The sequence below is a fragment of the Asterias amurensis genome, chromosome 1 (assembly GCF_032118995.1).
Source record: "Asterias amurensis chromosome 1, ASM3211899v1".
Classification (NCBI taxonomy): domain Eukaryota; kingdom Metazoa; phylum Echinodermata; class Asteroidea; order Forcipulatida; family Asteriidae; genus Asterias; species Asterias amurensis.
The window spans coordinates 3,647,335-3,674,514 of NC_092648.1; the positions used below are offsets into that span (position 1 = coordinate 3,647,335).

The 27,180-nt window shown below is 38.5% G+C and overlaps 1 protein-coding gene across 2 annotated transcripts; it reads right to left on the reverse strand.

Moving 5' to 3' along the window:
- Window positions 1-1,615: 1,615 nt before the first annotated feature.
- Window positions 1,616-27,131, reverse strand: LOC139942773 (heterogeneous nuclear ribonucleoprotein L-like). Of its 2 annotated transcripts, none has more exons than XM_071939563.1 (16): window positions 24,677-24,963; window positions 23,910-24,028; window positions 23,308-23,395; window positions 21,640-21,722; window positions 20,977-21,061; window positions 20,330-20,415; window positions 19,796-19,892; window positions 19,258-19,330; window positions 14,090-14,188; window positions 12,748-13,079; window positions 11,706-11,827; window positions 9,423-9,553; window positions 8,575-8,648; window positions 8,241-8,298; window positions 7,290-7,385; window positions 1,616-5,672 (listed from the first exon to the last, which is right to left on the reverse strand). In XM_071939563.1, exons 1-16 carry the CDS (start codon window positions 24,833-24,835, stop codon window positions 5,614-5,616), a joined length of 1,761 nt encoding a protein of 586 aa, XP_071795664.1. In that variant the 5' UTR covers window positions 24,836-24,963; the 3' UTR covers window positions 1,616-5,613. The 2 variants fall into 2 exon arrangements, with proteins under 2 accessions (XP_071795664.1, XP_071795667.1); XM_071939566.1 differs by lacking the exon at window positions 24,677-24,963 and adding an exon at window positions 27,035-27,131 and having other exon boundaries at window positions 1,620-5,672.
- Window positions 27,132-27,180: the final 49 nt, after the last annotated feature.

The following is a 27,180-nucleotide window of genomic DNA, read 5'->3' on the forward strand; positions in this document are numbered from 1 at the left end:
GGCCACACACGGTCGGCACGACGAACCGTAACCGAGTCAACCTGAACCCCGCCATGTTTGACTGCATGGACTGAAAACCCAATCCACATGGGAATCGAACCGGCGCCACATGGTCGAAATGGAGGCAATAAACTTACACTGAGTCAGCAACCTGCCCCCCCCCCCCAATCATGTTAGGAGTATTGCACCCTTTAAACTTGTCAATAAACGAATACAGGAATTTCCTAAGATCGGATCGCAAATGAATATAAATTGATGCACAAGAAATGTTATCAAAACATGGTTAGGCGACAATGTCTTATAGCGATAATATAGATCATGTACAGCTGCTGCAGCATTAAGCTCAATATTTTACCAACCAATTCCATCGGAATAAATTCATGATTGGATTATATCGTCTGCCCTTGAAATATTCCCTAATAAATTTTGCAAACAAGTCAACATGTATCCTCATGAAGAACAAACTTTGGCCGAATGATTTTGCGCTCATAATTGGCAATCCAATTAGCGCAGTCAAGCGGGGCCCCACAGCCCCCCCCCTTCATGTCCAACTAGTCGGTAGCAAACATGACAATAAATTAAAGGCTGTACAGAGCCTAATTAGTTTTTCTTGTTTGATATGGTTTAATAGACGATTCGTTCATCCTTCAATTTTGAAAGAATTGATGGAGATCTGTTCCGTCAATTTCGTCCTGGACATTTTCAATGGGATAAATGATGAATGGACAGCTGGGATGGATAAATGAGTCTATTCTAACAAATAATGGACGAGTACGGAGTATGTATTGTTCAAACGATTAGGTACAATTTTCAGAGACAGGTTCACAGAATTAATATTAGTCATGATTCAAAATAATTGATGACAATAAAAACTCATTTGGTGAGAAGTACAGTGGCTAATCGATAGTACAAATCATTACAATATTTTAGAATATAGTTTCACTGTAATGTGGTCATGGGAAAACATATCACATTTTACCCCCAAACAATCGAATCTAGGAAACATTACTGCAGTAACGTTTCTCAGAAAGAAACATTACTGCAGTAACTTTTCTCATACAAAAATCATTCTGCAGTAACGTTTCTCATATAAGACGCATTACTGAAGTAACGTTTATCAGTGTATTTCAATTGCTGATTATTCTTCCTACGTGGACATAACAGTTTCAGGTTTTCGGCATTATCTCAAAAACGCTACCACCTTTTGAAATAAAAATTTCACATGTTTGTTTTGTTGTAAACATTTATAGCGTTAAAACAGCCGGACGGTTAATTATACACAAAATATTTTTCAACTTGCCTATAAGCCCCATTACTATTTGAATCGGTCCACGTCCCTACACAATGAATAGAGATAATTAGGTATTTACCTATGATTAACCTTCCAGCATTTGATGGGCGCCTCCATAATAGAACAAGTAATTATCGGGTCTCCAATATGGTCATGAAATTATCATTTTATTGTGAGTTAACAATTGGTTGGCAATCAGCAGAGAGGGCAAATGGACGCTCGAAACGTTTATCAATATTATTATTTATTTCAGGTAATAAAACCAAGGACGCCTCATAAAGTAAACTAAACCACATCAGCTAGCAAGCCTTAGGAAACCTTAGGTGCTTGCTTAAATGTGAACCAGAAACACCACTACACGATAAGTGTTCTGTTACAATTACGTGCACTACCAACCTAGCACACGGGACCTACTGTTTAATGTCCCATCCGAAGGACAGATCAATGATGGTAAAGGCACCGTTGCTCAAACGGACTTCACTCTGCTGATTAGAAACACAAGGGCTTGAGTTCAGTGCTCTTAAGCACACAACCCGAATGTTTAAAAAAACACTCAACATTTGTTTAACAAGTACTCACAATAAACTATACTTGGTATTGTAATGGCAGACTTAGTAGTTCCAAGCACGTGCACATTACCGAGAACAATGTATTTACCCGGTCATTTTGCTGCCTCCTGTCATCCTCCATTGCTACTATATAGGGACATTCGTCACACTTCGAGGCTCGTGACTACTGCTGAGCCTACACACATCATGTCTCATGGCCTTCACGGATCTGGAGATTCGCAGTTCATGTGTATTCGACGTACATGTGTATATAAAGCCAACACATGTTCTTTTATAAGGTGCCCTCTTTTGGGCAGGTGTTTTTTTTAGGACGATAGGCTGCACCTTTAAACAGCTAGCAGGACGCCTTTGTACAACACTTGGCTCCACAAAACAACATATTCGAATCCTCCTCTCGAAATATCCAGATTCGCAGTTAAATTAGACGTACATGTGTATATAAAACCAACACCTGTCCCTTTTTTGATTGGTGTCTTAAAATTGTTGTAATTCAGCCCCTGTGCTGTGAGGAATTTTTGTTCAAGAAAACAAGTATTTTATCTATTATCTACATGTATCTATCTTTACATCTAACCACTGATGACAACACAATCGCCGACAATTGGGAATCAAACCAAGAACGTCTCACCACTTCTACAGTTTCTCAAAATTCAGGATTGCTTTTATTTCAAACTGCTACAGAAAACCATTTTCCTTATTGTTACTACAATGAATAAGTGAAACAAAGCTAAAAAAGCTCGTACCAAATGAACAAGATAAAGACACTAAATCTTATTTCCAGCCCTAAGACTGCCAGATACTTAGAAAACGTGTGCTTTCCTCATTGGACCAGGGCCCAATTTCATAGAGTTGCTAAGCACAAAAATTTGCTTAGCATGAAATTTCTTCCTTGATTATAAAAATAGGATTACCAACCAAATTTCAATTTGTTGTATATTGCTTGTTACTAGTATTCAGCTGTTGTTTGCTTATCCCGAAAATCACGTGGAAATTTGGTTGGTAATCCTCTTTTTTATCAAGGCAAACATTTCATGCTTAGCAATTTTTTGTGCTAAGCAGCTCTATGAAATTGGGCCGTGGCCTCATCTCAACCAGGCTGACGCCGCAAAATATACAGTGGTTTCGAAAAGGCCATTCGACAACTCTGAATTCATAAATAAATGTGAAACTTCTCATCCTCGTAAAGGCTTGCAATTCTTGTGAATAGTATATTTTTTTCCTAAGAAAGACAGAGACCGTTTTCAAACCAACGGCTTGGCTTGGCTTGGCCTCAGGCTATTACCCCGTCAGATACATAGAACACGTACGCTTTCCTCATGGGGCCGGGCCTCAACTATGCAGGATGACGCCCAATAATAATCAGTGGTTTTGAAAAGGCCTTTAGTTAACTCTGAATTCATAAACAAAACAAAACGTGAAACTTCTCATTTTCGTAATGGGTTGCAATTACTGCAAACTCCCATGAGGTTGTCTTTCCATTATAATTTCTTGTGAATATTATATTTTTTTCACAGAGAGACACATGTCGTTTTCGAAACAACAGCTTGGCTTGGTCTCAGGCTTTTACCCTGTCAGATACATTAGAACACTTTCCTCATTGGCCGGGCCTCAACCATGCAGGCTGACGCCAAATAATATACAGTGGTTTCGAAAAGGCCATCACACAATTTTCAATTCAGAATGTCCGTTGAAACTTCTCAATCTCGTAATGGGTTGCAATTACCGCAAATTCCCCCAAGGTTGTCTTTCTGTGAATATTACAAGGTCAATTTCTTATGAACATTGCTAATTATGTCCTACCATTAATTCCACATGATTGTGTGGTTAAGCCTTATTTCTCAATAACTTTCCACATCAATGCACAACCAACAAGACAGATAATTAGCTACCCATTGTTAATAACAATTAAGCTGCAGACAATGATGGGTGGGGACAATAATTACTGAGGAATACTAATGATCTCTGATGGTCATAAAATAGATATACTATTGTGAATTAACAAAGGTTGAGAAAGCAACATAGGCGTTACCTTTTCTCAATGTTTTTTTTGTAGAGTGAACTCTTTCAAGATCAAATGTATCCCTTTTCTAATACAATATACAGTATCACTTAAACAAAATAATGGCAGTTTTCATGTTTTATACTTAACCAGTTTGAGAAACCTAAACCTTCAGTATGATTGGTTAAAATGAAATAAAAATTGTCTACAAACGATAAAAACATCAAAGAACAAGATTTTTATACAAAGTAGAGTAGACACAGAGTAAACACAGATCAAACAGAGCAAGAACACAGAGCGCACACATAACAAACACAGAGTACACGGCAGGAATGACCGCAGAGTGAGCACAGAGCAGACACACAGAGTGAACACAGAACACCGATCAAACAAGGTAAAAATAAGAAAACACAGAGTAAACAAAGTTTCGTAAACACATAGTTCACAAAGAAGTTTTCTTAAAAGAGTAAACAAAAGCTCAATATGGCAGAATTGACATACTTGGCAATGAAGTATATTTTTCTGTCAGAAGGCCTTTTTGAGAAGGTATGGCTAGCGCTCATAGAACAATTTTCTGGAAGTTCTTCATACTCATGAATTTAACAACCACTAAGGGTGTCGTTAATGGCCAAGGATTAACTTTACTGTATTGTTATTACAGCAGCTTTTGCATAATGAATGAGAGATGATGCAACAGTGCCTATAGTTCGAGTCTCTGACAAGAGCTGATTGGTTCCACCCTCAACAATGTCTCATTAACCCTCCTACTGTGTGACCAATCAATACCATCCAATATGGTTTTGAATAGCCTATGCCAGCCTGCAATATGATACTATATGAATGTATCTATACACAGTAATGTACAGTCAACCCTCCTACCATCAGACCATTCAATATCACTTAACATCATTGATCATGGACACAATCTGTAGTCTATTCAAAGCACGTACACCCGCGTCAACGATTGCACAACTCCATCAATGGAGGCACTCATCATCTCTACACCGATAAGTCAGCAAATACGCATGACCAAACTGAAGATGACTAGAGCAAGCTAATAAACGTTGAGACCAATTCAAGAACTGACTCCGCGGTAGTGCAGTTAATTACGATCATATAAGCTAAAAGAAGTAGTCGCTGCTAATTTGCTATACCTTCCGCCCAGGTAGTAGTTAAAAAGCAGGATAGTTCTTTTTAGGACTGGGAAGCCTCCCAAAGTCTTCTCTAAGTACAAACTCTTCCTGGCAAGTAGATACACACATGTTGTTACCGCAAAGCAAATAAATATCAAATTGAAGATTTTCGTACATACATTGACCCATTTCACCTGACGTCATCATCAGAAAAATCTTGAATGCGCCATACTGGTGGGCAATTTCACTGTGCGTTTTCATATACAACTCTATGCCGTGCGTTATGCAGTGAAGTGTGCATTTTAGGCGACGCGGCGTTAATACACATAAACCTAACTGCCCACCAACATGGTAAGCGTGGCATCAGTTGCAGCGTGTGACGCGCGTGCAAGGGGTCAATAGAGAGGCTTGACCTATGTATTACGGTTAGCGACATTCCTACAAATAAACTGTACTTTTGAGTTCAGTTGACCCTTTCGGTCGCTGTGGTCTCTAATCGGTTAAAATGCTACCTATCCTATTGAAGGCTCTCAAGAATTTACAACATCATGAAACGTTTTACTTTGGGGAAAAGACAAAAAACACAAAGACTGGTGATGGCAAGTGTGCAGTCCCTTGGGCTTACGTTGCATGAGGAGCATTGGAGAAACACAGCTTGAAAGTGTACGGGTACTTCCCACCTGCCAAAAAAAGAAAAAAAAAAAAAAAATACAAATTATTCTCGAAACAATTCTAAATGAACACAATTCTAAAAAAAATGAATGCTTTAAAGGCAGTGGACACTATTGGTAATTACTCAAAATAATTATTAGCATAAAACCTTTCTTGGTGACGAGTAATGGGGGGAGGTTGATGGTATAAAACATTGTGAGAAACGGCTCCCTCTGAAGTGGAGTCGTTTTCGAAAAAGATGTAATTTTCCACGAATTTGATTTTGAGACCTCAGATTTAGAACTTGAGGTCTCGAAATCAACCATTTAAACGCACACAACTTCGTGTGACAAGGGTGTTGTTTTCTTTCATTATTATCTCGCAACTTTGATGACTGGTTGAGCTCAAATTTTCACAGGTTTGTTTTTTTATGCATATGTTGAGATACACCAACTGTAAAGGCTAGTCTTTGACAATTACCAATAGTGTCCACTGCCTTTAAGTAATTTTACATTATTTTAAATCAATGGATACTAATTTGTTGATATTACTTATGGTCTAAAAAATTAACCTCGTTGGCAGAGACTAACTACATTAGGGTTGCTCAAAGACATATTGACTAGAGCAGGATTTGAACCAATGACCTATGGATTAACAGCCGGCACTCACCAACTGAGCTATCTATCTAACGCCATGTTGGCAGGCTCCCTATTTATCTACAAAGCATTAAATAGCATACAATAAAAAGGTAAGTTCCTTAATAATAAATCGGAAAATTTCAACACAAGGCAAGACAAGAATAAACATTTATGATAGGTACAGGTTTATACAGCATAGCTGACAAACGAATATTAAAATTTGTTAGTTTTATAATATATCATTAAATTGCAATTCACACACAATTGAAATAGTAAATCTCAAAATAGTGTAACGGCAAAACGACATTTATGAGCCTTACAGGTATATGAAACAGTTGACAGATAATGTACACAAAGGATGATATATGATATGCAAATTATTATCAAAATGTAAATACAATGTTGAAAGCACCTAAAGTTTAATATTAAGAGGAAAAACCCTTTGTTCCCTAAACATTAAATTGCATACAATTGAAAAAACAAACAGGCCTGTATGCTTAGTTTTTTGAAAGGGCAAGGGCACCAAGGCATTTACTCCTTGGTAAAGGGCAAGCTATAAGAAAATTGTAAATTTCCACTGGAGCATTTCAAAGGCACCAAGGCAATGACCAGGGGACATGGAGTCAATCGCCTTCTCGTTGCCTCCGTGAAGTATCAGGCCTGGGCCTGCTTTGATCATGATGACCCGCCCCCTTGAAGTATCAGGCATGAAGTTTAAAAGCTCATAAAAATGCATATGTATATTTCTTTAAAACTCAGTATATCAATTGAGTATGAAAGGGTGGATTACTGGATCATAAAAGTGGTATATGCATTGTGTTATTTGTATTATTATTATTTAATCAGCATAAAAACACATACAAACATAAACAAAACAAAGGCCAGGGACATACGCCTGGAATCAAAAAAAAAATGTTACCAAAAAACTGTAGCCAGAAGGCCTTCTGTATACATACGATGCATTTATATATTTTTAATTCATTAGAACTTCAATTGAGTGCGACTAACCTGGGTTTTCCATGTTGGTGTGATTAGCAAGAATCATGGACTCCATAGCAGAGGCTCTGTTCTCCCACTCAGACAAACCGGTCACGCTGCGGTCAGCTAAAGAAGACAGAAATATAAAACACATATAAGCTTTAAGCTAAAAAATATCATAGCTACATGTATATAGCTATTATTTTTATTATTATGAGTGATTCAGCCAAAACTATAAAATAGTCATACAGACATACATAACACAAGTAAATCATTATATAATAGGATAGGTAACAAGATGTCTAGTTTATAAATGAAGAGACTGAAGTTTAAAAAAATGTATTTAAAAAAGCAGGATATCTTAGAAGGAAATTGGTATGGGCATAGGGAGCACAAATTGAAGTCCAAGTAACACAATAATAAAGCTGCAATTAAACACAAGCACATAATCAAAGGCAACATAAGGCAAGAAAGAATTTAACATGAACAATTCATTCTAAGATTGCCACAATCTTAAAAAAGCGAACCTAGTCCAAATGACTCGAGAGCCTATTAATCCCAAAATGTATGTTATGCTATAGCCAACTGGTCAAGAGCAATGGACTCAAGTTTTGGTGTTGTCAGAGTGTGGGTGCGAATCCCAGTCGTTACACTTGCTTCCTTGAGCAAGACACTTAACCATGAATTGCTTCTCTTGACCCAGGTGTTTAAATGGGAAACTGCAAGTGCTGAGTTGATTTTATGTCAAAGAATAACCAAGTAGTAATATCAGCAGCTTGGGGTTGTATGCTCCAAAGGGAGTTGAGAAAGTTTGTGGAACAGTCTGGCAATATGCCTGATGAACAGGGATAACATTGTAAAGCGCTTTGATCTCATGTAGCTACTAGGGTAGGAACACTACACAAGTACAGATTATTATCATAATTTACATAACGACATGCATCTTGGTGTACTGCAGGGGAGAAAAAATAAAACACTCACATTTAGATTCAAACATCTTGATTCCAATGGGCTCGGGTGCTCCAGCATTGATGAAGATCTACAGAAATGAAGGAAAAAACAAGAACAACATGAAGATCTTGAATGCAAACAAACTAGGAATCACACTTCAGGAGATACATTAAAAAAGATGGTAATTCCGCCTGTTCATATAAATTTACGGAACAGTGTCCTCGGCACTAGAGTAGTAGATCAAAGAGCAAGATGTAGAAACAACTAGAGACTGATTTTCTTCGCCAGGGTGACTTAATAGGTGGATTTTGATGAGTTTGGGGAAAATTTTACAATACAAATCCGACAAGAACATCTTAATTACCTGTTTGATAGTCTCAGCTGTGCTCTCCGGATGCGCATTGTAGAAATGCAAGACATGGGATGGGCGCTGAAGACGTGTCGTTAGAGTTAAAGAAAAATCACCTTCAATGCAATCATTAACAGTCAATAATAATTAAGTCTTGTGAAACACATGCATCCACCATAAGTTGCTCAAGCTTGCCCGAGCTAGGGCCCGATTTCAGATAACTGCTTTATAAGCAGAAAATATTGCTTAACAATTGTCTGCCAAGCATTAATTAGCAGGATACCAGTTACAAGTGTACATGTGACAGCTGGTAAGCATAGTATTGTTAAGCTCAGCTACTTTCTTTGCTTATGCAGCTCTATAAAATTGGGTCCAGGTGAGGTTTTTGGTAGCACCATGTGACAATCTCTTTTGAGAAGTGTTGGTTCTGAGAAGAACGGGTGGTTGACAACTCAATGTTTCAATCAGTATTCTCTGTATGCTCTGATTGACTCCTGAAGATAATCAGAGCATACAAACTGGTTGAAACGTTGAGTTGTAAGACGGCAAGAGTATACAGATCGAAACGTTGAGATGTCAACCACTGGTTATTCTCAGAAACAAAACTACTAAAAAGAGATTTTGACTTGGTGTGACCGCAAACCTCCCCTGATTATACTCCCACCATAGACCTTATCACAAACACTGGGTATGCGTGCTGTAGGCGTTGAATGAGGTGCATGCTGGTCTAGCTAGCGCTCAAGTTTGATCCCCCAGCTAGACCAGCAGGCACATCATTTAACAATTTGTGCTTTCGCAGTGGGTATTTGCGAAAAGGTCCATGAGGTTCTTAGAACAGCGCCCTCTATATATTCAAAGGATATGATTCTTGGCGGCGGCCTCTTTGTTCATGAATCGGTTGTTTCTGCTCTTGGAGTAGTCCATATAGGATGGGGAGCCGTCTGGAAGGTTCCATGTACCAGGGGGTGGGTTCAGAAACGTCTGGTTAGAGTACCTACAAAATAAGATTGCAGAATAACAATAAATAAAGGATAATCATAATAATCTCTACATATTATTTTGTATAATTGGCTCATTAAAACAAATAATAAATTAAATTAAATTGTTAGGCCTACTTATTCAGTGCTGGCAATAAAAGTTACATATTGGCAATAAAAACTATGCGTGTTTGAAATTAAAATACACATCTGCAAATTTAAACAAACAATTACATAACGCACATAGATTCAAAATAGGCCTATTTAAAGTCATGATAAAAAGCATGACAGTTTTCTCCCATGTGTATGAGGAAAATTAATACACATAAACGGGGAAAAATAACAGGAATGCGTATAACTATTGGCAAAAACAATTACATTCTGCAGAGAGGCAATAAAAATAACAAGCATATTGAAACAAAGAGGGCAATGATAATTACACATGCACATTGGAAATAAAAATTACATTTATGTATATAATTGACAACAACAATGACATATATGCAGAAAGGTAATAACCTGTTCCGACAGTTGGTCGGAACAGCTAATCAAAAGCATATTGAAACTAAAAGGGCAATAATAATTAGAAATGCACATTGGAAATAAAAATGACGTTTATGCATATAATTGGCAACAACAATAACATATACATGCAGAATGGCAGAACAAATTAAAAGCATATTGAACTTTAGGGGGAATAATAATTAGATATGCACATTTAAAAAAAAAAAAAAAAAAACACATTTATGCATATTAGCACAGGGCTGTATGCTTCGTTTTTGAAAGGGCAAGAGCACCAAGGCATTTTCTCTTTGGCAAAGGGCACCCTATGAGGAAATTGTAAATTTCTACCGGAGCATTTCAAGGGCACCAAGGCAATGACAAGGGGCAACGGAGGCAATCGCCTCCGTTGCCTCCGTGAAGTATCAGGCCTGTTAGCAAAACACATACATTTTTGCACATTGCCACTAGAAAATGCTAATTGGCAATAACAATATCATATGACAATTGGCAATAACAAGATGTCAATTGGCAATAACAAGAACATATTTATATATATGCAAATTGGCAATAGCAATTTGAATGGAAAACAAGTTGGCATCATATAGGTACAACATCAAATAAAACATACTATGTAGCCCATGATAAAAATAATTAAAAGAGACAAACAGTTTTTTTTATTTTATTTTTATATTTGTATGCAAGTCGCTAGACACACAAGGCCTGAAGGCCACTTCAAGGTGTGGGCTACAATTATTTTTGTCCAGAGGCCATTGCCGCCTACTCCTAGGGCTGAAACAGGGTTACCCCTTTTACAGTCCATAAGGATGTAGGCTTGGGTATCATCAGTCCGAAGCCTGGCCGGTAGAGCAGAAAGCACTACCTTCCCAATTTTATGTAGCAAGTGTCACGACCAGGATTCGAACCCACACTCTGCTGATCAAACACCAGAGCTTGAATCCGGTGCTCTTTAACTGCTCGGCCATGACACACCACCATAGAGTTTGTTAAAAGAGTTGTGTTGTCATAATCAAAGCAGGCCTGTGGTTCTAACATGGAATTATAAACTCTCACCCTGTTACAGCCACGCACGCCTTCTGTAGATTTGATACGGACGAAGGACATGCGCATGCAGTAACTGAGTTAGAGTTCATAATTCCATGTACAGCCGTAGGCCTGCAGGCATGTATATTTGAAAGGGCAAGGGGCACCAAGGCATTTTCTCCTTGGTAAAGGGCACCCTATGAGGAAATTGTAAATTTCTACTGGAGGATTTCAAATGCACCAAGGCAATGACCAGGGGGCATTGGAGGCAATCGCTTTCTCGTTGCCTCCGTGAAGTATCATGACTGGGCCAGCTTTGATCATGATGACCCGCCCCTTTAGGCCCGGTTCATACTTTCTACGAATGCTTGCGAATATCATTGCGCCCCAAAGGGAAAGAAGAGCGCGTACTGATTGTTGCGTCACCAAAATTTGCTTCGCATTCACATTCGCAGGAAGTATCAACAAGGCTTTAGTTTAGGAAATCAGCTGTTAATGAATCGACTGGTTCTGGGGCATTTTCACTGATTCAAACATGTCATACTCAATTCATATAATTCAAATAGGCATTAAAGTGAAGTTGCCAAATCTTCATTACATGCAACCGACGGCAAGTCTACTCACCCAAGCTGTATGGTCATGCCGAAGAATTCAATGTTACTCAGGTTGGTGATGGCTCTACTCACGGCGTAGGGTTCTCCCATGTCAACCAGCACAGTCCCTGGCTTGGACTTCATGAATTTTATCTGGGGACAACAACAAAGAAACAAAACTTACCAGAAGAAGCCATTGGACACTATTGGTAATTACTCAAAATATTTACTAGCCGAAAACCTTTCTTGGTAATGAGTAATGGGGAGCTGTTGATAGTATAGAACAGTGTGAGAAACGGTTTCCTCTGAAGTAATGTAGTTTTCGAGAAAGAAGTAACTTTTCCACTAATTGATTTCGAGACCTCAGATTTAGAATTTGAGGTCTCCAAATCAAGCATATGAAAGCACACAGCTTTGTGTGACAGGGGTGTTTTTTCTTTCATTTTTATCTCCCAAAAAGTGGCTTCTTTATAGAAAGCAATCTTGACCTCTCCCTCACCTTGAAGATATTTCCAAAGGAGCACATGCGATTGGACAGCTTCCCACAGTTCAAAGGCTTGGGACCAGTGAACTAGACAGCCTGGCCATAGCACACCACAAATGTACATACATGCATATAAGCAGGAACTCCTGCAGTAGCCAGAAAACTGGCCCCAATTGCTTGGGTCGAGTGAACCAGACCGCTCGGCCACAGCACGCCACATGTAAGAGCAGGAACTCCTGCAGTAGCCGGAAAACTGGCCCCAATTGCTTGGTTCGAGTGAACCAGACCGCTCGGCCACAGCACGCCACATGTAAGAGCAGGAACTCGTGCACTAGCCAGAACACTGGCCTCCCTATAGACGATGTGACCGCTGACGTCACACGAAATCCACAACATGATTCGCGCGCATACCGCCGGGCAAAACCTTTGTGTTTTGGCAGCCAGCTTGAAAGTGTACGCAATCTTACTGTGACTGCGCAACTCAGTGCCCGGCGAAACATGACGTATATAGTGTTTTGTCAACAGAGGGCGGTTTGAATGTAAACATAGGTCACATCGTCTATAAAATGCGATCTCAACCTCCCATTACCTTGAAGATATTTCCAAAGGGGCACATGAGATTGAAGAGCTTCTCGCAGTTCATCTTGTCCAGGTTGATGTTATACACCATCACGATGCCGCTGTGGGATGGTGCATTAGGAGGGAGCGGCTGCAAGGCCTGCTGGTCCTGCATGTGGTTATACTGCTGGGGGTACTCGCCATGGTCCTGGTACCCTCCTCCGCCTCCGCGACCCCCACCGCCGCCGCCACCACCGTGGGGTGGGCCGTAGCCCCCCTGCTGGGGATCCTGGTAGTGCTGGGGCGGGGGCGGGCCGCGCATTGGGCCACCACCACCACCACCGTGAGGTCCACCACGAGAATCTGTGAATATAAACAAAGAAAAAAAAAAACCATGCTGAAATGCGCATTTCATAACTATAATAATTCATTACAAGAATTTATCAGCACATAGAAAGCTTAAAAAGAAAAAAAGTAATTAGTATTGAACTATGTTCAAGAGAAGAGCGAGAGCATGAGGCTGTTAGAGTAAGTCGATGCTTATAGAAAACAGCCTTTATACAGACAAGCAAATAAACAGAGAATCTTGAAAAAAGGAAAACACAAATATTGACATTACAAAATGCTGGCGACAAAATACAAATAATTAAAATACTAGGCTAACTGAAGATAACATAAGTAAATATATAAGAAGTGAATGAGAGAAAGCTATGGAGAAAAAAAAAAGGATTCTAGATATGGAAGGAAGAACCCACAGCATCACGCTAAAAACGAATACACAAGGCAAGGCTCCAGCCAGGGATTCGAACCGGGCTCACAGAGATGAAAGGCAGGGAAGAAACCACTGAGCCAAGCTGAATGCCCTTATAAAACAAACTTTGTGGTGTGTCATGGCCGAACGGTTAAGAGCACCTGGTTCAAGCTCTGGTGTTTGATCAGCAGAGGATGGTTTTCGTGACACTTGTTATGTAAAATTGGGGAGGTAGTGCTTTCTGCTCTTCCGGCCAGGCTTCGGACTGATGATACCCAAGCCTACATTTGTATGGACTGTAAAAGGGGTAACCCTGTTTCAGCTCTAGGAGCAGGTGGCAATGGCCTCTGGGAAAAAATAATTGTAGCCCACACCTTGAAGTGGCCTTCTGAAGTGGCCTTGTGTGTCTGGCGAATTGCATGAAGAAAAAAAAAATATAAAAAAATGAAAGAAACTCACTTTGAAAGACAAAGCAAAAATGGTTTCAAAACGTCCCTTGGTAACAATGACAAAAGTGTCAAGACCGGGACTCGACCCACACTTTGCAGATCAGAATATCAGAGCTCAAGTCCGATGCACAAGACCACTCGTTCACGACACAACAAGAGTCCATCTTTCTTACCGAAACGAGGGTTACCTCCACCACCTCTCCTGATGTTGGCTTTTGTCGGTCCATTGTAGGTAGACGGCGGCGGGTCATCAAGAAGGGCTGCTCCACGACCTGATCAAAGTAGCAAAGAAACACGAGTCAAAAACTTCCATATAGTTAAAGACACTGGACACCATTGGTAATTGTCAAAGACCAGTCTTCTCACTTGGTGTATCCCAACATATGCAAAAAATAACAAACCTGTGAAAATTTGGACTCGATTGGTCATCGCAATTGCAAGAGAATGATGAAAGAAAAAACACCCAAGTTGCACAAATTTTTGTGCTTTCAGATGGCTAATAAAAGGCTTCAGGCCTGAAGCCCTTTACTATTTGAGTGAGAAATGACCTCTTATCTAAACAACTACATTACTTCAGAGGGAGTCGTTTCTCACTATGTTTCATACTATCAACAGCTCTCCGTTTCAGATTAAGTAAGTTTTTATGCTAAAAATTAATTTAAGTAATTACCAATAGTGTCCAGTGCCTGTAAATAAAACCCACAATAAAGGGATCTCCACACCTTCCCCATCAAATGGGTTAGGGTTAGAATTTCTTTCGTTAATATATTAATTGAACAAAACATACTTTTCACCAGTGAAACCCTTGCTTTTAAAAAGTCACAGCTTAACAAAAAGAAATAATTTTTAAAGAACCTAAAAGAGGGTTTACCAAAAGATCAGTCATCTGTTCAATGACTTGAAGTAGTAAATCACAGCCCGTTAAAATTCTAATTACAAAACCTAAAAATACACTGTATTAAAACAAAATCAATGATACAATTATAGATTTGGGAAAACTACATATATCAAAGAAATGGTTGAACTCAATTATTTATTTTAAAAATTATTACCAGTAAGGTTTGAGAGACATTGACCAATTTTATAAATACAAAGGCTTTTGGGTCTAGATACCTGCATTGACAACATGTTACCTCCTGTATCAGTTAAGTTCCTAGAAGGCAGACATGACCACACCTCACTACATTGGTCGCAGTGATTTTACGAACTGCAGCAACATTCAACGACTATGCTGCTCCCATCTCATAGAGTAAAAAACTGCCGCTGCTTGTCGTGCTCTGCTGCTGTTCCCGGCTGCAGTTGGAGAGATTTTCACTCGGTTTCCCTGCACAATTCGTTGGGGTACAATCAGGTTTATATAGCATGGAATGCACCGAGAAGGAGAAAGTCATTATAGTGTAGATGGTGTCAAGACGTGTAGATGGATGCATGAGTGAGAGGCATGTTGGCACGGTCTACGTGGTGGCTGGTTTTGTGGTGTCCATCACAGTGTCAGTGTGTTTCAGAATCATCTTGCTTGCTCTGTGTAGTTTGTCCCTCTGTGAAACATTTTCAGTTGTAAGAATTGAGTTGCGACTAGCGAGTAGTCACAAACCTCAACAGTTCTTTGTTTTTGTTTGCAAACGTCTATAATTGTTGTACTTGTCCAAGAGTTATGGTAAAATTTTGATAACTTTTGGCAAATATACATTGTATTTGGTTAAAGCCACTATATTTTGTTATTTTGATGGAAGCAAATTTTCATTTTGACAGATAAAAAAACCCAAGTGTATACTTAGCAAAAGGTGTTGTTTTGGATTAGTTTAATTATTGTATTATTTTTTTCAAAACTCTGTCACTGTGTTCCTGCAAATGTGTGCACCATGGTACACCTATTTGGTCCATTGGTTGGAGTGTTCTGTAGAAGGCAACCAGGACCAGTGGACCTCAATCCATGGTTTGAAGAAAAAACAGTTTTATAAACTCAGTGTTTTGATGTGTAGAAGGTGGGTATCCTGTGGTAAACAATGTGTTGTTTCTTCTGAATGTCACAAACTTGCTGTTGGTGTTTTCTCTGCACGTCAGGTTTTCCTTGAAGCACATCTGATGTTGTCACAACAATTGTTTTATATTTTACTCTAAAACCAAACCTCAAGCTTGGCTCAAAGCTTTATAAACAACCCCTTCCCTGATGTCACGTCACATAGAACAATATCCGGGAATGTGTGACAATGTATGTTTTCATCTTGCATTACATCATGTATATTGAGAAAATGAAAACACATGCACAATTTTAAACACTGTATTTGCGTATAATCATTGACAATTACTAGTGTTGAAACCTGTTTACAAGTTGCACCATATGTATCCACTTTACAGTTTTAAGCATGTACACGATACACAAGGCAATCAGTAAAAAATAATATTTGTAATGAAACGATTGTGTGGTGCCATTTACTTGTTTACAAGTGTACATTAACAGTTTCTGTTAATTTACCCATATTAAGTAGTGACATTTGTCATACATTTTGTACAACGCTTGTGATGAATTTGTTGAACACTAAATACAATACAAATGCAAGTATATGTACAACAATTGGAGGTTAAATTCACATGGGCACGATAGGTGTTAAAATACATAATATTGAATTAAGCAACACATATTTGTAGAGTATTTTTTATTTCTGTTCAATATTTTTATTTTTTTTTGTAATTTTACCATTGAATGCTTTGTAAACTTGCTTGAAGCGTCACTGTTTGTGAGACTTTGTACATGTATATGAAAATAGTCGGTATTGTGGCATCTTTGCTAGCCCAGGTTTTGGAGGGTCATTTCATTTCAAATGTACCGTACAATTAAAAACAGGATGGACCAAAACCCATTGTCATCCGTTAGACACACTGTGAACTTTAAATGCCACATTGCTCATACTTCGAACATTGTGGAACAATCTACATTGCATGTTCTTTAAACACTCTACATCACGTACAGTCTTGTGTGGTACTTGGCGGATGTGGAAATTTGATGTTCCGACTCACACAGTAAGTGATCCTACAAGTATAGCCTTGTAAGTCTGCCTACACCAATGTCAGTTTTTCTTCCTTGGTCACATGTTCTCGTGGAAAGTCTTAACAATTGTGGAAATATATTTACACATAAATGTATGTCCATTGTTTAAGTACATGAGAATGTAGTTGTAATAAGACATTTCTACATCAAATGTTACAAATATTACAAATGTTATAACAGTGTGCATACTCCAAGACATTTGATATTTCACAATGAACGGAATGTTTAACATTTAACCTGTACATGAAGATGAAATAAATGTTTGTTTTTCTTGTTTGTTTAAACCATTGTTTAAACCATTGTGTATCTTTTAACACTCAACATAATTGAAAGATATTTATTAGACTAAAAGGCAACATTTGAACATCTAATTGTCCATACACAGTTAGGTATTTTTATTCATATAAATTCCAAGACTGCTAGACTGGTTTGGTTGAGAGATTAATTCTAAGCCCTGGATTCTCTTGGTGGGAAAAAAGTAGTTTGGAGAGCAACTCTTATGAATGTAAGGTGTAAAGATTTTTTTTATTATATATATATACAAAAATATTTACTATGATTTATTGCGTAACAAACATTTAAACTGTTGTGTAATGAGAAAGCTTTTTATTTTATTTTCCAATTTGGTTCTGATGTCGTCCATCACCAGGCACAAAAGTCCATTCAATGTGTGGGCCACGAGAATGGGATAAAGAAAGGAGGTGTAGAGAATGAAGTTAAAAGAAACCCATTCACATGAAGCTTGAACAATGTCATTATGTTAACACCAAAGAAGAACACTGTGCTAAATGTAGCGTTTTTGAAAACAGATGTACAGCATCGAGATAAAGAATTTACTTGTTTTGTTTGTTTTAACTTTACACCAAAGTGTGACACGCACTGTATACTCAGTGTTTTCCCAAGCCAGGGGGCAAACAAATCAATACAGGCATAAAACATGGGAGGGATTCGAACCCATACACCTGTCATTAAAGGTATGTCTTACCATTTTAGTTTTCTCAAATGACTAGGGGAAAAGAGCCGAGTATACAGTGCAGATGTGTATGTATATTACCATACAATAGACACATTGTAGCGCAACATAAAACAAAACGCAATGTTAAAATCATGTTATGGACTTCGAATGAAGCACATTGTCTGTCTGTATCATCCAACAAGCTTAATTATAATTGATATATCAAAACTTGAAATGCAAAATGTTATATTGTATAATATTCATATTTATGAGATGGAATAACCTCTGAGCTTTGACATGAACTTTGAACCTCATTTCATAAATTGCTCTCTCAGCTTAGTGTTTTTTAAGGTATTTAAAGTCTGTAAAGTCTCGCCATGCATTAACTGTAGGCGACGATTTTTCCATGATAAATGACACAAATGAAAGCGTTTGTCTTCATTAAGAAAAGCCACTAAGTATGATTTCAAGCATCATGATTTCCACATATCAGGTTTGATATTTGGTCCTTTTGGAAAAAGTAGAAACATTTTATCAAGTACAAGGGCTAACCAACACATAGTTGTGGTGTAGGCTTTAAAAGACTTTTCAAGGCTTTTTTATCACAATATTTTTGATGTAAAACAAACGGAAATGAGATTCAAGTAGGAAAAATATCATGACTGATATACGGTTAAAAATTTGTTGCGAGTCTCTGAATGCACAAACTATGCAAAGTATTTTATTGTATTTGGTGTATTCAGGACGAAAAGAGTATTTCAATTTTTGCCACAGGGTTTTGTTTTCTTCAATGTTCAAACTGCGACTTTGGCTTTCGCTCTATGAAGGAACAACGATGTGTTAACAAGAAAGCTCATTGGTCATCCTTTTTGTATAGAAGTGAGTTGAATATAATCAAAGGTTAAAAGAAAGAACACAAATCATTGAACTTTTCCGATATCATAAATATCATAAAAATCACGCTCATTCTAGTGTTGTCAAATTCCATGGCTTTGCCTACTGCAGAATTCTGTTCTCACGGTGCCCTATAAAGCACATGTCAGAGAAGAATTCTGCATTGTAAGCATAACCATGAAATTGGAATAAGTGCGTGTTACCCCCTCCCCTCCTTGAAAAAAGAAACACAAACCCATTCACTCAAACAATTTCATCCATGGACAAAAATTCAAAATCCCTTTTTGATATTCTGGTAATGCCAACAATATTCTGTCCTCAATGTGACATAGCTATGGTGTTGTGGGCAAACATTTTTACAAATTTTATTTTTGGGGCAAACTCTTTTGTGAGACCTTGAATATAATGGGGAAAAGAAATGAGTAAATTCTTAATACACTTACTTGGGGGTGCCAGACTAGCATTGGTGTAGTCGTAAGTCTCGTGGTCATTCTTGTAAACTGTGAGGGTCTGAGTCTGTAAAAAGTAAAATTTGACGAGAAAAACTGCTGACAATCTGTACTTTAACCAAGAAGGATGGAGAAAGGGGTTATAGGCACTATGAAACACGCATTGAATAAGCCATTTGCGTGTTAGATTTTAATGTTGTCTGGTTCAATGATGTGCTTGATCACAATTCACCACTTAAGTTTGAATTCCTCAGACTAAAGAGATAGTTGCTATGTCACATGATTGTGGGCAAGCTTTTACTTTGTTACGTAAGAGACGGTGAACACCCTTACAAGGCACAATGGTACCAAGGTCTGCTCATCTGGAGGTTGCTATACAAAAGTGTGCCCTGAATCCTGTGACGTAGCAAATGTCTCTGTAGTCTTAGGAATTCAAATATAAGCGTAAACTTGTGCAAGTCATTGTACTAGACCTATAAATCCAGAATCTATAATAAAACCATGCAAAGTTTCTAAATCCTACTAAGCTTACCCTTGCAAACTCTACCCTGAGAGTACAGCAGCCAGAGTAGATATCACATCCCTGTAGTGCCTTCTTAGCTTTAGTTGCCGACTCGATGGTGTCAAACGTAAACGAGATCGGTTAAGGTCTAATTAGAGATTGGCTAACACATGGAAATCAAACTGCCTCTAGCCAAGACATCTGGGCTTAACGTAAGCACAGATTCGGCGCTTACGGAAGCAGGGAATTCCGTGCTTACGTCAAGCGTATTTCATGGGTTAGCAGGGAAGTTTGGCTTATGCGCCTGCATACTCACAACTAGGCATTCTACGCTTACACAGCTAGTGCATAAATTCGGCGCTTGCACGTAAGCGAGGAATGGTGATCTTAAGTGCAGAATTCGGTGGTAAGAAGAGCCATGAAATTGGGCCCAGCTCTAGCAATGCAAAGGTCCTGGGTTGGGTTCTCACCAGAGTGATTTGCCTGTGGATCACCAGAACTCAGAAAAGTACCAAGTACCGTGATTCATTTGTTTTAAACAAACAAAAAGATTTAAAAGGATATTCCACCATCGACTGGATTCCATTCTTTCTGAAGATGACGATACGAAGGACGTCACCGTATCCCTTGCAGATGGTATGTATCACATCCTGACATAAAGAGAAAAGTTCATTCAGTTTCAAATCAAAGAGTGACACTTTACAATGAATAGAAATTGAATTGTCAACCAGTGTAGCCTTAAACCCTTGGTCCTTGGGCCGTTTTGCCCTAAAGGTGACCTCAATCCACCAATAGCCTCCTCTCCTATGTCAACTCGTGCCAAATTGTGTAGACTTAGATAGAATTGGATTGCCCGACCCACTGATAAGCAATTGTTATTTAGGCCTTCTGGCCACAGTCCTCTGCAATCCTCACATTCCTGAAGATGGCCAGATCCGAATTGACAGCTCTGGCTACGGCTACAGCCGGATTGCCGCGTCATCATGCATTAAAGTATAGGATGCGACATCCCTGGCAACAATTGTAGCCGCAGCCGTAGCCACCAATTCGGACACGGGCGAAGACTTTGATGTCAAAAGGGTTTAGGAAATGCAGGCAATATGGCGTGATCCATTTGAACGAATCAACATAATTTAAGTGAGGAAAGGTGTGATCTTTAATAAATTCTTGCAGATTTAGTTGAGAAATGTCCAGGGTGGAAAAGCACTAACCGTGTTGATGCTGTAGAATGGATTATGCACCGTCAGCAAGATGACTCTGTTGGGTGTCTCCTCTGGCATATCAGGGGCATTCTCTCTGACAAAATTAACAATCACAAAAACATCAAAAATTTGACAAAACACTTTTTCTTCTAATAAATGTTTAAATATTTTTTTGAAATAGTATGTCCCAGAAAACAAACGACGCAAGGTCTGAATTGATGACAACAGCTTAATAATAAAGTCCTAGCGTTTTGTGAAATCGGTTAAAGGAACATTACAAAATTGGTTTTTGCTAACAAAACAGTTGCTGGCAGTGTAAGCAATTTATGTAATCCACCATACACATAAACTGACAAACCTGTAGAAGTTTGAGATCGATCGGCCATCTGGGTCACGAGAGAATAGTGAAAAACCGATTACAAATTCTGCATTGCATCGATGCCAAAATAAAAATGAATAAAACGCTCACTGAGCGATAAACTCCAAACGCGAAGTTTGATTATTTCTTTCTCATCAAATATGACATTTCAGATAGAAATATTTCAAGGGATGTTTTCAACTATCATCATCATTAGACCGTGTAAGTTTGATGTAAATCTGTGATCTTCATGTTTTTTGTTTCTTACCAATTCTGTAATGTTCCTTTAACATAAATACAAATGGACACCTTACCCTGGTCTCTTGATCCTCTTACTGGTAGAGAAGTTAATCATAGCCGGGGAACCAGCTACATTAATCACATTCTCTGGATGATTCTGTGTACAGAAAGAAACCTTTTTTTAATGACTAGTTCTTAAATAGCGCATTTTACAATATTGTATCATTGCGCTTTACATTGGGCCAATAACATTCCTTTGATCTGTCTCAGCTCCCTGGGGAGTATATAGCTGCTGTGGAACTCGAACACAAAAAAGTATGAAATAGAACGGAAATTCTTTTTCGCCTGTCAGATACCTGCATTAGGAAGATCAAGAAATAAAAATATTTAAATTTGTTACATTTGTAATGCACCCTCTCCATTGGAAGATGCTCGTATGTGCGAATAGCAATACAAAATTCACATAAATCCATCCAAAAGCACATCATATACAATATTTCAATACAGCATACACATGATAAAAATACACACAATATATTAAGAAACATACAAATGCAATATGAAATTTCATGTCATAATGTTCAAGAACAGACACCCTTACTCATTAAAAGGGTAAACACGACAATCAAATATACAGTAAAATAAACAATCAAACATGTCAAACACACAGTAAAATTAACAGTCAATATGTCAAATACACAGTAAAATTAACAGTCAATATGTCAAATACACAGTAAAATTAACAGTCAAACTTGTCAAATACACAGTAAAATTAACAATCAACATTTCAAAAACACAGTAAAATTAAAAATCAACATGAAAAATACACAGTAAATTGACAATGAAAATAGAGTACAACATGGCAATGCACACATTAATAATCAACATAAAGAAATATAGACAGATACAGTGCAGATTCAGTGCTTGTTAAAATGGCAAGACATATTCACCCAAAAAGCAAAGGGCACTTGTATGAGGGCAATGTAAAACCCATAAAGGAACACGTTGCCTTGGATCGGACGAGTTGGTCAAAACAAAAGCGTTTTTAACCGTTTTTTATATAATGCATATGGTTGAAAAGATGTTTTAAAAGTAGCATACAATTATCCACACAAGTTTGCCTTGAAATTGCGTGGTTTTCCTTCTACTGTGCGAACTAACACGGTCGGCCATTTATGGGAGTCAAAATTTTGACCCCCATAAATGGCCGACGTGTTAGTCGACGAGGTAAAAGGAAAACCACGCAATTTCGAGGCATGTTTGTGTGGATCATTGTATTCTACTTTTACAACATCTTTCTACCCATATGCATTTTATAAAAAACGGTTACAAACGTTTTTCAAAGACCAACTCGACCGATCCAAGGCAACGTGTTCCTTTAAAGGAACATTTCAAGAAGCACCAAGACAATGACAAGGGGTACCATGGCAATACCGTAGGGCACCCAGTCATTTACAAGGGGTGCAAAGGCAAAGACAAGGGGCATAAAGACATTGCAAGGGGCATTATGGCAATGTCAAGGGGCACCCAGGCAATGATGAGGGGCATGTTCTTGTAAAAAACGAGACAGTTTTCCCTACATCATGTAAGGGCACCTCGATGAAAGAAACATAAATTTGTACTGGAACATTTCAAGGGGCACCCAGGCAATGATTAGGGGCATAGAGCTAATTGCCTCTATGCCCTATATCAGGGCTGAGCATCCCTTGGAAATTAATTTCAAAATTGAAACTTGTTTTTACCTGGGTGTATTCCACACAGCCGGTGGACGCCTCCATGTCTTCAAACTCTACCAGGGCCTGGCCTTTGCCCGCCATGGTGTACACAAAGCTGCAATCAAACAACAAACCCAGGCTATATTTTAAACCCAACCGAATCAAACATAAATAAACCAAGCTATATTAAAAAATATCACAAACAATGCAGCTATCGATTTCACCAAACTCATCCTTAGGATTAATCTTAGGACTTTGGACGAGTTGAGCCCCGCATCCAAATACGTAGGAAGCATTGAACCCATCCTAAGTTAGAACGGGTTACTCGTCCTAACTCAAGTTAGAGTTCCTAGATTAATCCTAGAGTTTTGTGAAATCGGCTGCAGGACTGACAAAAGACGCAATAAAGGAAAGCAATAAGTAACAGCGGCCAAAAGGCAATTTTCTAAACAACTTTTTGGTCAGCCTGATCATCTACAAAGTACATGTTCTTAATTACTTCTGAACACAGTTGTACCACACAGCCTGTGCAAGAGACCAGTTTCTTGTTAACTATGTACATCTCTGCTACGTTTTTCATTCTTAACTGTTTCTTCTTCACAAGCTGAACAAATATTCATTAATTTTACCTGATGGGTCCAAAGAACTGCAGTGCTTCAACCAGGTCACCATCTGTCACCCTGTCGCTCAATCCCCTGACGTGGACCACCTTGGACGCCATGAGTTTATGGTCATCTTCAAATCGATCCTGGAAGATAAAAGATCACAGAAGACACCAAATAAATCAAAATGAATTATGGAAAAACTATTTATACCTTATTACAATTTGGTAAAAGCGTGCACTTGGAACTTGCTAGGGTTCTCGGGAAATAACACAAATCCACAGGAAGCTCTGGTTGGATAGAATCCTACATGTACAACCCACCCTCCTATACACTGGTATCACAGACTGAGTGTTACAAAGTACCAATTATTGCATGTGTACAGTTGGCTATATATTTACTCCATTTGTACCACCCGCCCACTGGAAATATGTGAACTTGATTGCCTTACACTGTGGACTATACATGTACATAGGGGTAGGTCTCCATGCAGTCTCCTGTGGCACTTTGTGGAAAGAGCCAGCTAGGCAGGAGAGTACATTGCTAGAGGCTTGTGTACCGTGGACTTTGTCTCCACAGTCTCCTGTATGGTATTTTGTGGTTGAAAGAGTCAACTGGGCAAGAAGAGCTTAATAATAGTTGTCTTTAATAAACCTGCTCAACTACTTAGCTGCTCAACTGTTCAAAGCTAGAACATAGAAGGATGGCACAACCACACCCGACAAAATCTCACAGCGCTTGATAACTGTGTGACCTACCCCCTCCCCCCCCTAGCCCAAATCAAGGATACTTACAGGTGTATAACAATGGTCATACATACTGTCATGCCTGTGTTTTTTGCACACACTTCTCCATGTGCACAATGTACTTGTTCGCATGCAAACTGATGTACATGCACAATGGGAGGCATCACTCAGAGTCTGTTCACATGTGGAGTCCCATGAGGAGGACATGTTGTGATGTGAACTACCCACTAGTCTACTTCATGTGGTTGGAAAAAGTGGCACCACAGACCAAACACAATCTACATTGCACTACAGTGTATACCATGTGTATTCTGCATGCTCTATTATATTCTAATGCCTATAGTTTTCTTGTGTTACACATTATACTAATGTGTAGTAGGAATTGTGTATGGGCGTTCACTTTCCCCATGATGCTTGTCCTTATTATGTAACAGAGCAACACTAGATTTAGTCTGGAGGAATTTTAACTGAGCATTTACATGTGACTGAGCAAGCCATTGTTCAAGTCCAACTCTCAAATGGCTTCAGGCATGACAGACCAGACCATAACTCCATGGACAGACTAGGCAGTTTGGCTGGAGTGTGACCTGAATGCATACAGTATACAACTCCATACCATATTGTTTGGACCATGACAAGATTGGAATGCCTGACCCAATGAAAAGCAACATTGTTGTTCAGGTCTGTACTGTATGTACGTACAACCATCAACCATGGAAGAGTACAATGTATTGCCCCAATCATTCAAATCATTAACTGTGGCAATTGAACACTACATGTAAGGGTTTGGGACTGGGGTTTAAAAAAGACAATAACTGAATCACAAACAAACATCACTGCTTTGCAATCTCCTTTTGGGAATTGAACAATACATGTAAGGGTTTGGGACTGGGGTTTAAAATGACAATAACTGAATCACAAACAAACATCACTTGCTTTGCAATGTCCTTTTGGAAAATGGACACACAACAAAAATGTAGGAATGTCTTAAATTAGTTAAAAGACCACACAAAGAATGTACAGATCTATGTTCCACTTGGGGGCTTTGCTTAGACAATAAATGGATAATATAACCTATATGCCAATCTGTTAGTTAAAACTCTGAACTCTTTCCAAGTGGGGCTAGTTCATTGTTGCAAAGCTTATAAAATAGGAATAGAGAACATATGAAAAAGGTTTGCCAACTAGCAAACAAAAAACCCAACCTTATCCACTGGTGTAATGTTTGGTTAGCCTCACAACTACATGATATAAATCAAAGTTAGGGCTCAAATTTGGGGACAAGACCACAGGGCTTGTAAATAAGTTTAAATTAATGCACCTCACTTTTTTTTTTACAAGAACAGAAATGATTTTACATGAAAAAATATACACATTTTAACATTAATTGTTTTAACTTGTACAAGCACAAAGAGAAGTTTTAAATCTCAATTGTTTTATGGGTTTCTTTAAAGGCAGTGGACACTATTGGTAATTGTCAAAGACTAGCCTTCACACATGGTGTATCTCAACATATGCATTAAATAACAAACCTGTGAAAATTTGAGCTCAATCGGTCATCAAACTTGCGAGATAATAATGAAACAAAAAACACCCTTGTCACATGAAATTGTGTGTGTTTAGATGGTTGATTTCGAGACCTCAAGTTCTAAATCCCAGGTCTCAAAATAAAATTCGTGGAAAATTACTTCTTTCTCGAAAACTATGGCACTTCAGAGGGAGTCGTTTCTCACAATGTTTTATACCATCAACCTCTCCCCATTACTCGTCACCAAGAAAGGTTTTATGCCAATAATTATTTTGAGTAATTACCAATAGTGTCCACTGCCTTTAACTTGAACAAGCACAAAGAGAAGTTTTAAATCTCAATTGTTTTATGGGTTTCTTTAAAGATATTTTACAGAGTTTAACAATATTATACCTCACGTCCGGTCCCCTACAAATTTAAATTACCAACGCAAGTGTGTTGACCTGCTTTCCAGTTCAATTTATTTTATTAATTACCAAAATAAAAAGTCAAAGTGTGGTATGGAAATTCAAACAGATTAGGCCTATTATTAATATTAATAATCTGTTTTCCATACCACACACTTTTTATTTTGTTCAGTAAGGTACATCAAGGGAAATTCGTTCCTTCATGGCTATTAAATGATAGAGAACATTAGCAGTAAATTCAAGTGACTGTTATTTGCTTTTGAGGGAACAATACAAGGTGTACAATAAAGCGCCCTCTACCTTCAAGTTCAGACCAAGACGCTATGCAAGCCAATGTCATTGTTGTCACCGACGAAAAAACTAGTCACGCCAATTTTACAAGGAAGAAAACCCAATTTTATGAACACTTTGCATCCTCAAAATTAAGCTCAACTACATCTACAACATTAAAGCATTCAAATTGTATATTACCCTTGTGCCAGACTGCACTCCTCGCCCGCCGACCTCGGTTCGTTGACGTTTGGTAGCGTGTCCCTCAAAAGAAGCCATGTTTTTAGCTTGTGGCTGATGCATGACGTCACTGAACAGCCGTCGGCTGTTTTTCACTTTAATTTATG